The 12,844-nt window shown below is 39.4% G+C and overlaps 1 protein-coding gene across 2 annotated transcripts in view; it reads left to right on the top strand.

Moving 5' to 3' along the window:
- The window catches only part of LOC123762357 (UDP-glycosyltransferase UGT5-like), a 61,321-nt gene that overhangs the window by 28,151 nt on the left and 20,326 nt on the right, over nucleotides 1–12,844 (top strand). For both annotated transcript variants that reach the window (XM_069323728.1, XM_069323737.1), the window contains exons 4-7: nucleotides 4,946–5,179; nucleotides 5,465–5,629; nucleotides 6,227–6,449; nucleotides 6,654–6,873. In XM_069323728.1, coding sequence (XP_069179829.1) covers nucleotides 4,946–5,179; nucleotides 5,465–5,629; nucleotides 6,227–6,449; nucleotides 6,654–6,873 — 842 coding nt within the window. The remainder of the gene's footprint in view (nucleotides 1–4,945; nucleotides 5,180–5,464; nucleotides 5,630–6,226; nucleotides 6,450–6,653; nucleotides 6,874–12,844) is intronic.

The raw sequence follows: 12,844 nt of genomic DNA, 5'->3' as shown, positions 1-12,844 counted from the left end.
CAGAGAAATCCTAGTAAACAACACAGAAATCATCGATAGATACAGCGATAGCAGACGGCTTGACGTTTGCGAGGCACTGCACATTAAGAAGTCAACACCAGCAATCAACAGTCAATTAATGCACAACTATATTCTACCCACCTCAAGACTCCGCTCCAATATAGAAGCATCAAGAAATATGGACCAATGGGCTTTCTACAATCACTTCCATTTCAATACCCATTGTTTCGTGTTCTGTCTTGTGTTGATGAAATTAATACCCTATTAAATACCACCTCACCCCATCCACCTCACTCAAATGTAGATATAAACAAATCGGAGATATGTAAGTTCTATTCAGTTGTGTATGTGTAAAGTCTTTGAAAATGTAATAAGTTTTACGAAATGCGCTCAAGTGTCGCGTCAGACTAGAAATAAAAATGAATTTTGGAGAATTGATTTTTGAATTACCTACAACAGTGAAGAGAAATGTACGAAAGATTGAGAAAATTCGTGTTAGAATTATTAATCTTACTTTTTCGGTCATATTTAATAATATATATATATATATATATATATATATATATATATATATATATATATATATATATATATATATATATATATATATATATATATATATATATATATATATATATATATATATATATATGACAATGTCAGACCACGGAGGAAAAATGAAACAGGAAATTTCCTTAAGTACTTTCGTATATTAAATACATCTTCAGAAGGTCCTTCTGAAGATGTATTTAATATACGAAAGTACTTAAGGAAATTTCCTGTTTCATTTTTCCTCCGTGGTCTGACATTGTCACATTCTTAATCACGTGTTTATTTTCGTGATATACACACATATATATATATATATATAAATATATAAATGTCGTACCTAGTAGCCAGAACGCACTTCTCAGCCTACTATGCATGGCCCGATTTGCCTAATAAGCCAAGTTTTCTTGAAGTAATATATTTTCTCTAATTTTTTTCTTATGAAATGATAAAGCTACCCATTTCATTCTATATGAGGTCAATTTTTTTTATTGGAGTTAAAATTAACGTAGATATATGACCGAACCTAACCAACCCTACCTAACCTAACCTAACCTATCTTTATAGGTTAGGTTAAGTTAGGTAGCCGAAAAAGTTAGGTTAGGTAAGGTTAGGTAGGTTACGTAGTCGAAAAACAAATAATTCATGAAAACTTGGCTTATTAGGCAAATCGGGCCTTGTATAGTAGGCTGAGAAGTGCGTTCTGGCTACTAGGTACGACATAAATATATATATATACATATATATGTATATATATATATATATATATATATATATATATATATATATATATATATATATATATATATGTCGTACCTAGTAGCCAGAACGCACTTTTCTGCCTACTATGCAAGGCCCGATTTGCCTAATAAGCCAAGTTTTACTGAATTAATATATTTTCTTTAATTTTTTTCTTATGAAATGATAAAGCTACCCATTTCATTACGCATGAGGTCAATTTTTTTTTATTGAAGTTAAAATTAACGTAGATATATGACCGAACCTAACCAACCCTACCTAACCTAACCTAACCTATCTTTAAACGTTAGGTTAGGTTAGGTAGCCGAAAAACTTAGGTTAGGTTAGGTTAGGTAGGTTAGGTTGTCGAAAAGCAATTAATTCATGAAAACTTGGCTTATTAGGCAAATTTGGCCTTGCATAGTAGGCTGAGAAGTGCGTTCTGGCTACTAGGTACGACATATATATATATATATATATATATATATATATATATATATATATATATATATATATATATATATATATATATATATATATATATATATATATATATATATATATACATGCATATATATATGTATATATATATATATATATATATATATATATATATATATATATATATATATACATGCATATATATATATATATATATATATATATATATATATATATATATATATATATATATATGTCGTACCTAGTAGCCAGAACTCACTTCTCAGCCTACTATTCAAGGCCCGATTTGCCTATTAAGCCAAGTTTTCCTGAATTAATATATTTACTATAATTTTTTTCTTGTGAAATGATAAAGCAACCCTTTTCTCTATGTATGAGGTCAATTTTTTTTTATTGGAGTTAAAATTAACGTAGATATATAACCGAACCTAACCAACCCTACCTAACTTAACCTAACCTATATATATAGGTAAGGTTAGGTTAGGTAGCCAAAAAAAGCTAGGTTAGGTTAGGTTAGGTAGGTTAGGTAGACGAAAAAACATTAATTCATGAAAACTTGGCTTATTAGGCAAATCGGGCCTTGAATAGTAGGCTGAGAAGTGCGTTCTGGCTATTAGGTACGACATATATATATATATATATATATATATATATATATATATATATATATATATATATATATATATATATATATATATATATATGTCGTACCTAGTAGCCAGAACTCACTTCTCAGCCTACTATGCAAGGCCCAATTTGCCTAATAAGCCAAGTTTTCATGAATTAATTGTTTTTCGACTACCTAACCTACCTAACCTAACCTAACCTAACCTTTTCCGCTACCTAACCTAACCTAACCTATAAAGATAGGTTAGGTTAGGTTAGGTAGGGTTGGTTAGGTTCGGTCATATATCTACGTTAATTTTAACTCCAATTAAAAAAAATTGACCTCATACGTAATGAAATGGGTAGCTTTATCATTTCATAAGAAAAATATTAGAGTAAATATATTAATTCAGGAAAACTTGGCTTATTAGGCAAATCGGGCCTTGCATAGTAGGCTGAGAAGTGAGTTCTGGCTACTAGGTACGACATATATATATATATATATACATGCATATATATATATATATATATATATATATATATATATATATATATATATATATATATATATATATATATATGTATATTTATATATATATATATATGTATATATATGTATATATATATATATATGTATGTATATATATATATATATATATATATATATATATATATATATATATATATATATATATATATGTATATATATATATATATATATATATATTAGTATATTTTGGTAGCAGTCTTTCCTGTAGACATATATTATTAAATATGACTGAAAAAGTAAGATTAATAATTCTAACACGAATTTTCTCAATATTTCTTATATTTCTTTATACTGATGATGGTAATTGAAAAATCAATTCTCCAAAATTCTTTTTTATTTCTAGACTGACGCGACACTTGAACGCGTTTCGTAATAACTTATTACATTTTCAAAGACTTTAGTTTACACACACACAACTATAACCTGCAAACAGATTTCTTACTATGTTACAATTCAAACGGCTTTTCATTTTATATACCTGCATTTGGGTGAGGTGATATGTTACAACAGTTTTGGATGAGGTGAAAACAAACTTTCAACACAAGACAGAACACGAAATATTGGGTAATATTGGGTAAAGTTAAAAGGGGAAGAATGGAAGTAAATGCAAAGGGCCTATTGGACCATATTTCTTGATGCTTCTATATTGGTGCGGAGTCTTGATGTGGGTAGAATATAGTTGTGCATTAATTGGCTGTTGATTGCTGGTGTTGACTTCTTAATGTGTAGTGCCTCGCAGATATCAAGCCGCCTGCTGTCGCTGTATCTATCGATGATTTCCGTGTATTTTGTTAAGACTTCTCTGGTGATGGTCTGGTTGTGGGAAGAGATTATATGTTCCTTAATGGAGCCCTGTTGCTTATGCATCGTTAATCGCCTGGAAAGAGATGTTGTTGTCTTGCCTATATACTGAGTTCTTTGGGGCTTACAGTCCCCAAGTGGGCATTTAAAGGCATAAACGACGTTGGTCTCCTTTAAGGCATTCTGTTTGGTATCTGGAGAGTTTTTCACGAGTTGATTGGCCGTTTTTTTGGCTTTATAATAAATTGTCAATTGTATTTTCTGACTTTTGTCTGTAGGGATAACGTTCCTATCAACAATATCTTTCAGGATCCTTTCCTCTGTTTTATTAGCCGTCGAAAAGAAGACTCTATTTATCTATCTATCTATCTATCTATCTATCTATCTATCTATCTATCTATCTATCTATCTATCTATCTATCTATCTACCTATCTATCTATCTATCTACTGTCTGTATCTGTCAGTGTCTCTATTCCTGAGAGATACCTGTATTTGTCTCTCCCTCTCTTCCTGTCTCTATCCTTATCTATCTCTCTATCAATCTCTCTCAACAGCCTGCCTGGGAAACTTCAGAAGCCTTCTGATAATATCCTCAGGAGAGGATAAAGTAATTGCAGAGCTCAAGGTACTTAACACCAGGATGATAAGAAACCTTTATAATAAGCTATACGATTTGTTCATCAATGTTTTAGGTGAATACGGAGGTAATAATACAGAAGATTTCATCAATCAGTTGTGCAACACTAACATCGTACAAGGCAAACAGCAGCCAGAAGATCAGCCCGTCTTCACACCGAATCCATTACCATGAGAAACCAAGTCAACACCGGGTAGACTCGGGTACCGAGTCGACCCAAGCACCGGGTAGAATTGGGTACCGGGTCGACCCTAATACCGGGTACCAGGTCGACCCAAGCACCGGGTAGACTTTGGTACCGATGAAGAAAATTCTCCAAATAAACTTTGAATTGACATAATAAATAAAATTAAAGGGCAAAGTTAATAGTGACAAATGAATACCAATAAAAACAAAACAAATCAATTAAAATTCACTGTTAAATGCCACAATCGCCAAATTCTTCTAAATCAATGATACTGATGTATACCTTGATTTATATTCCTAATAGATAGTGATAATATTTGTATCAATTCATTGTAATACTCGAAATATATAACGACAGCATAATTTTTAACAATACATCTATTAAAGTGTATCTTTGTCTAAATCTTCCTTACAGGTGGCATATCCATTCGTGCATGAGGTTCCATTCGTATCCGTACTAGCAACAGCGGTAAACGCACGTCAGGCAGCCATTATGGGCAACGTTTACAACCCAGCTTATGTAACAAACAACTTATTCCCGCATGCCATCCCGCTGACGCCCTGGAAGCAGTTCCTCAACACACTTGTACACATACTTCAACCCATCTATTTTAATTCATGGTTGTACTTACCCATGGTGCAAAAAGAGGTGAGTCAAGCTCGGCTGCACTGATGATTATACGATAAATAAAGAAGGGTAACAGGATTATATTTGATTTCCTCTTGTTACAGGTGTGACGTTTCCTCGAATCATTAAAGTTCTATTTTTTATGTAATAATTTTTGTAAAAGATTATACCCGATAATTGGTACTAAGAGTCTATCTTTCCCATTTTACACTGTAGTGTTTTCAGTCAGTCTACTCCACAGGAGCTATGTACTCGTTAAATAAATTCCTGACCAGCGTGCAGTACAGGTCTGATGTTATTCCTCAGATCTCTGCACAGTTCCCGGAGCTGCCGCCGCTGTTAGACCTGGAGAGGAACATGAGTCTGGCGCTGATCAACACCCACTTTAGCATTGGTATGCCACTCCCTCTCCTGCCGTCACAGGTGGAGGTGGGCGGCATGCACTGTCGACCCGCCAGTCCTCTGCCTCAGGTGAGTTGTCCTGCCCTCACAGGTGGAGGTGGGCGGCATGCACTGTCGACCCACCAACCCTCTGCCTCAGGTGAGTTGTCCTGCCGTCACAGGTGGAGGTGGGCGGCATGCACTGTCGACCCGCCAGTCCTCTGCCTCAGGTGAGTTGTCCTGCCCTCACAGGTGGAGGTGGGCGACATGCACTGTCGACCCACCAACCCTCTGCCTCAGGTGAGTTGTCCTGCCGTCACAGGTGGAGGTGGGCGGCATGCACTGTCGAACCGCCAGTCCTCTGCCCCACCAGGCGAGTTGTCCGGCCTCTCATGCCCTCATAGGTTGCGAAATAACTCTTAATTAGTGCTTGCGTAACATAGATTATTTCACATTCTTATCCATACTTGTTTTCGTGGCCTCAGCTTTATGTGTTCCTCTTCAGCGACACCTCAGTACTTCTGTCACTGTTGTTTTAGTGTTGCAAACCAACACTATGAACAGATTTTACAATATTTAATAAGAAAATCCTTTTGTTTCATTATACAATTTGCGTTTAGAAATTATTCATTCCATATAAAACCCTCCAGAATCTTGGGAACAAGTCCCCTCAACATCACTTTGCAGAATCTGGAGTCATGGATCACAGGGGCGGGGTCCGCTGGCGTCATCTACTTCAGTTTGGGCTCCATAACGCAAGGCACCGACATGCCAGTCCAGTACCGCGACCTCTTCGTCCAGGTCTTCCGCAGGCTGCCGCAGCGCGTCATCTGGAAATACGAAGGTGTGATAGAGAACGTTCCTGACAATGTGATGATCACCAAGTGGCTTCCCCAGCAGGATATTCTTGGTGGGTTTAACTGTTTGTATGTGTACACTTAACAATATGTGGGAAATTTCTTATGATGCAGATACATTGGGAGATTACCAAAAGAATATAATACAAAATCAGAATTTTCCTCAGTAACTCCTATCTACTTTAAAAACAATGACAGGTGTTAAAACCCACTTTACATACAAACAAATCTTTCATTTAACACCATTTCTACCGCAGCCCACGACAACGTCAAGGTGTTCATCACGCACTGTGGTCTCTTGGGTCTGCAGGAGGCCGTCTACCATGCGACTCCCCTCCTCGCCCTCCCTGTGTTCGGAGACCAGCCCAGGAATGCTCTCATAGTGAGGGAGTCTCGTCTGGGGCGCTCTCTGGTGTGGGAGGAGATCACTGTTGACATCATTGTCGACGCTCTCATCGATATCATCAACGACCCCAAGTTGGTATTTTGTCAATTTTATTGGATCAAAAAAGGTGATGATTATATATACATATATATGTCGTACCTAGTAGCCAGAACGCACTTCTCTGCCTACTATGCTAGGCCCGATTTGCCTATTAAGCCAAGTTTTCCTGAATTATTATATATATATATATATATATATATATATATATATATATATATATATATATATATATATATATATATATATATATATATATATATATATATATATATATATATATATTTTGTGACGGTAACGCGTTGGTGTTCGGCTGTTTCAAAAGCTAGGGGTATGGCCTCGTCACATAAAGAAACAAAAAGAGAAAATCTGGAACTTCCGTCTGTGGTAAGGTAATGGGAAGACACACAAAACACAAGTAAATTTAACAATGAAATTTTAATTACGTTAGAAAAGCAAAACATGAATAAAATGGACATAAAAATTGTAACATAAATCAATCAAACAAAATAATAAGAATAATCACTGGCAAAATGAAAAGTTACGTTAATACAAGTGAATAATATACAAGGAGATATATGAGTGCAGGAATATTGGCTTTAAGCTGCCACCTCTCTTAGTACACGTAAGCCAGGGCTTAGTCTACCAATGAGACGTGTTAACTTGTGGAAAGCATGGGATATTCTGGGGGCTGTAGGTCGTGGTGGCCCAGACATCAGGTAGTGTGGCAGGTGGAGGGAGCAGGTGCGATGTGCACCAGCCAATCAGCGAAGTGCAGGCGACGGACAGGTAGTTTGCTGGTTGGAGTGGCGGAGGTGGAGCAGGTGTTCCTGGTGCTGAATACGTTTGCTCTCTGGCAAACCTTGGTGTTGTACTTATTGGATATATCTTTTATATTAGTTCTTATTGTTGTTAGGGACGTACTTAGGAGGGAAGAGCAGGCTCAATCTCTCTTGAAGGAGATTATCGTCACAACTCTCCCGCGAAGCCTGCGGTTCTGGAAGGTACGTCGTTATGTGTTGGAGTAATAGATGGAGTCGCTTCTACTTCATAAACTCTGGAGAGGGCATCGGCTATGATGTTGTCAGAACCTTGGTATAGCGGGTCACCAGGTTGAATTTCTGCAGTTATCAAACCCATAGTAGAAGACGTTGAGATGAGAAGTGGGCGTGCTGCAGGAGGTGTAGGGTGGTGTGGTCCGTATTGATGGTAGACCAAGCACTTTTCAGGTGTGGAGCAAAGTGCTGGAGCTTCAGGATGATGAAGAGTAGCTCCTTGCCAATTGTTCTGTAGTTCCTTGTAGCAGTAGTCGCTGACAGGTGTATTCTCCTCGCCTGGTTGCTGCATCACGACACCACCAACGCCGGTACCACTGGTGTCGACATGGAGGATGAAGGGCTTATCTGACGAGGTGAGAGTGGAATTAGAATATGGCAGAGGAGCACTATTAGGGTCCTGAAAATGGTTGGGAATATCAGTATGGATTTTTGAATTAGAAAGCGTGGACTCCTTGTCGGTGCTTTCGGGAGGAGAAGCAGGGAAGGTCTCACTGTGGATGTATGGTTCTGTAGAAGTAGAATAATTTATCATGACAGTGGGAGGAGTACCATTATATAGCTTCAGGAGGTTGACGTGGCACAGCTGGGTCTTCCGCCGCCTATCTGGAGTCTCTAGAACGTAGTTATGGTTGTTTCTGCACTCCTTGATGCGGTAGGGTCCTGAAAACCTGTTTTGTAAAGGAGAACCTGGGATAGGGAAGTATGCTAGCACGAAGTCTCCCGGCTTAAATTTTCTTACTTTGCTGGTCTGGTCATCATGAGTTTTCATCCTCTCCTGTGCTTTCAATAGATTATCATGGGCAAAACGGTGGACTCTCTCTAGAATGTGTTGAAGGTTTTGAAGAAACTGGGGCACATTCTGATGCTCACTGAAGGTGGCATCTCGTAGAGAGTCTTTGAAAGCCTTGAGGGGAGTACGGCACTTACGTCCGTAGAGCATCTCAAAAGGAGATACTCCTAGGGACTCATTGGGAAGACTTCTATATATGCACATTATCAAATCAATTTGCTTATCCCAATCCTTAGAGGTTTCACTACAAAACTTATTCAGGAGTGCTTTGATAGTCTGATGACTACGCTCAAGAGTAGTACGCTCAATCCTGTGAAGCAGGATGATAGGGGCTGGACAATACCTGTTTGATGTTGAACTCCTCCAGTGTCCTTTTGAAGAGATCACTGGTGAAGTTGGTACCACAGTCGCTCTGAATCTCCCTGGGAAATCCATATTGAGTGAAGATCTTCAATAAATGCTTTACAACCGTAGCAGCCGTGATGTTCTTCACTGGAACTGCTATGGGAAATCTGGTGGTAGGACACAGGATGGTTAAGATATAGGCGTTACCTGAACTGGTCCGAGGTAAAGGACCAACACAGTCTATAATAAGTCTGTGGAAAGGTTCCGCAGGCACCTGTATGGGAATCAGTGGCGCTCTGGGAATAGAGATGTTCGGTTTACCTGCCATCTGACATGTATGACACTGTTTTACGTACTGTTTGACGCTATTTACCATACCTGGCCAGTAGTAGTCTTGACGAATTCCATGGTAAGTCTTGTTGAATCCGTAGTGGGAGAGTGCTCCGTGGGCCAGGTGTAGAATAGTGGGCCGCAGGCTGGCAGGAATCACAAGTTGTTCGATGTTGGCCCAATCGTCCTCTTCCTTCAGTTTACTGGGTCTATATCTGCGGTAGAGCAAGTCGTTCTCTAGGAAGAACCCAGGAATACTGTCGGGTTGAGTCTCAGCCTGGAAAAACAATGGTGTTAAGGTAAGATCTTCCCTCTGCAACTTACGGAACTCCAACTTGGTCAGATTCGGGGGTAGTTTCTGAGGGTCTTGAGGGACAGCGGTAGCAGTAGAGTCAGCTGGCTATGGACGTGCGGCTTGTGCACGGGTGGTCACTAGAACCGGAGGAGAAACTTCATCACTCTCTTGAACCTTTGCTGGAACATACTCGAATATAGGGTTAATTGGCACAGAGGTACACACCTGGGGTTTGTCCATGACGATCAGGTTGGTCGGTTGCAGGTCTTCTGCCAAGTCGTTGCCCAGGAGAAGTTGCACTCCAGGCATGGGAAAAGGCTTTTCCCTGACGGCGACTTGGACTTCTCCGTTCACGAAGGGACAATCCAGGTGGACTCTGGCGAGAGGATAAGGAGTGGTAGCAGTGAGGTCAGTGATGAAGACAGTTTCTCCGGTGTAGGCGATGTTGGGCACAGCCGACTTCAAGATGATCGATTGAAGAGTCGCTGTGTCCCTCAAGATCTTCAATTTGAAACGTCCCTCCGGATTTGAACAGTTGGCAGAGACAGTTCCAGTATACAGGTGGTTACTGAAAAGAGAAAGATCATTAACATTGACACCAACATTCATCACAGGCTTACCGGACTTAGGAGGAGTTGGTTTGGGTTTCTGTGTGTCAGTGGTTCCCTTGTATTGAGACTTACCACACTTGTCTATGGTATGTCCATAGAGTCTACAATACTTGCAGTACAGTTGCGAGCCAGCTTGATCGGTACTCACTTTCTCGTAACTGTACCACGACTTCTTACTGGAGGATGGTTCGGGTGTCAGCCGGTGGATGAGGCTGTAAGTGTCAGCCGACTTAGCACACTTCAAGTAGTCGGTTTCTTCTTTATCTGCTAAATATAGACGGACAGGAGGCGGCACACGCCTCAAGAATTCTTCAACAAGCATCAGGTTGACGAGTTCTGTAAAAGTAGAGACATGTGCTGCTTCCAGCCATTTCATAAAATATCTCCGTTTTGTGTTAGCAAACTCGAGGAAGGTAGTGGTACTTGCCTTCAGGTGGTCACGGAATTTCCTTCGATAACTTTCTGTGGAGAGGAGGTAGGCATCCAACACTGCTTGTTTCAGAGTCTGGTAGTCATTCTCAGACGCCAAAGTACTGAGTGTGACTGCAGCTCTACCTGTAAGATGGACTCTCAGAAGTGTGGCCCATTGGTCGACAGGCCAACTGAGTTGATTAGCAAGGGTTTCAAAGGTGGTAAAAAACACGTCAACTTCTGCTTCTACAAAGGATGGCATTGACTTACTTGCATGTGATATATTAAAACTGATGGGAAGATTGGCAGTAGCTTGCTGGCGTTGAGCGAGGTGTGAGGTTTCCAACGCGAATTCTCGTTGACGACACTATGGCCAGAGTTGCTTGTTGCTTGTCATGTTCGTGTTGCATCTCCAACTCGCGTCGTTTTGTTTCAAGCTGTACTCGTTCCCGCTCACGGAGTAAGATAATCTCACGTTCTTGTTCTTCCTTCCTCAAGGCAGCCTCACGTTCTTGTTCTTCCCTTCGTATGGCAGCTGCTTCTCTTTGCTGCTCACGTTCAATCTTGGCCAGCTCTAGTTTGAGTTTCATCGTTGCCAAATCAGTTTTATCTGCAATATAGTAAGTTTCATGAGTTTCGGAGTCTATCTTACCTTGCTCTAAAAAGTGATCCAGCAACAGGTTGTGTATGTCATTTTTGTTGGCTTGGTAGGGAACTTCTAGTTGATACTCATGTGCAAGAGTTTGTAATTCAGTCCTCTTGGCACGACTTAAAGTCCCTATTTCACCTGCTGGATCTGCACGGAAAGCTTGGAGACGAAACATGGTGAAATTTAGCAAATAAATGTACAACGAATATACCGTTGTGATATAGTGAATGTCAGAAACAGGACAACGTGGCAACTGGTACCTATCCTGTGGAATCTTTAACATTTAAAGTTAAGTACAAGATGTTAAATGATTAATTTTAAATCAAGGTCGCAGGAAATCTTGTACCCGGTACTCATGTAAGAGGATAAGGGCAAGAAAATCCTACTAAACAAGTGAAACAGAGTTTCGAAAACAAATGAAACAGTTAATTGCCTCAAAAGTAAAATTGGTAGTCCAAGGATGTAGGCATACCTTGCCGAGTCTCTATAGGACATAAGCAAGTCTTTCCCACTGAAATTAATATGATACTTACAGAATTAGCGAACTTTTGTGCTCTGAAAAAGAAAGCTAATTCCCTACCATTGTATGTATCATCATCTCTGACTGACGTGTAGGGGTGCGAGGTGTCAACTGGTGACGAGAACTGCTGCTGAGGTCCCAATTCAGCAACTAAAGTTCGAGCTAGAGGAACTATGGCCCTCTTTATCCTCCTATAGTCAGATTGCAGAAGATTAGGTGCACTTGACCCGGGGGCAGACCACAGTACCAGGGTACCAATATGATGATCTGTCGAAAATATGAGAAATATCCTAGGGACAAAAGATGGTAAACACGAGTAATAACACGGAAAGAGAGATGACCAATTAAGAGTATGACTGAGGCCTACAGTCACCACGTAATCCAAAGTTGTCTCACCTTCACCATATGATACTCTCGTAATGCACAATACACACCGCACCATATAAAATGAAATTGAATATGAAAAATAGTAAAAGCTACGTTACCAAAGTAAAACACGCTTACCATTAATTACTACTTGGCACCAGTACCTGAGTGAAGCTCCTAGGACAGGCCCCCACTTAATATGTGACGGTAACGCGTTGGTGTTCGGCTGTTTCAAAAGCTAGGGGTATGGCCTCGTCACATAAAGAAACAAAAAGAGAAAATCTGGAACTTCCGTCTGTGGTAAGGTAATGGGAAGACACACAAAACACAAGTAAATTTAACAATGAAATTTTAATTACGTTAGAAAAGCAAAACATGAATAAAATGGACATAAAAATTGTAACATAAATCAAACAAAATAATAAGAATAATCACTGGCAAAATGAAAAGTTACGTTAATACAAGTGAATAATATACAAGGAGATATATGAGTGCAGGAACATTGGCTTTAAGCTGCCACCTCTCTTAGTACACGTAAGCCAGGGCTTAGTCTACCAATGAGACGTGTTAACTTGTGGAAAGCACGGGATATTCTGGGGGCTGTAGGTCGTGGTGGCCCAGACGTCAGGTA

Source organism: Procambarus clarkii, chromosome 2, assembly GCF_040958095.1.
Source record: "Procambarus clarkii isolate CNS0578487 chromosome 2, FALCON_Pclarkii_2.0, whole genome shotgun sequence".
NCBI lineage: Eukaryota > Metazoa > Arthropoda > Malacostraca > Decapoda > Cambaridae > Procambarus > Procambarus clarkii.
Note: the sequence above shows the minus strand (reverse complement) of the source record. Positions and strands in the feature narration are given on the sequence as shown.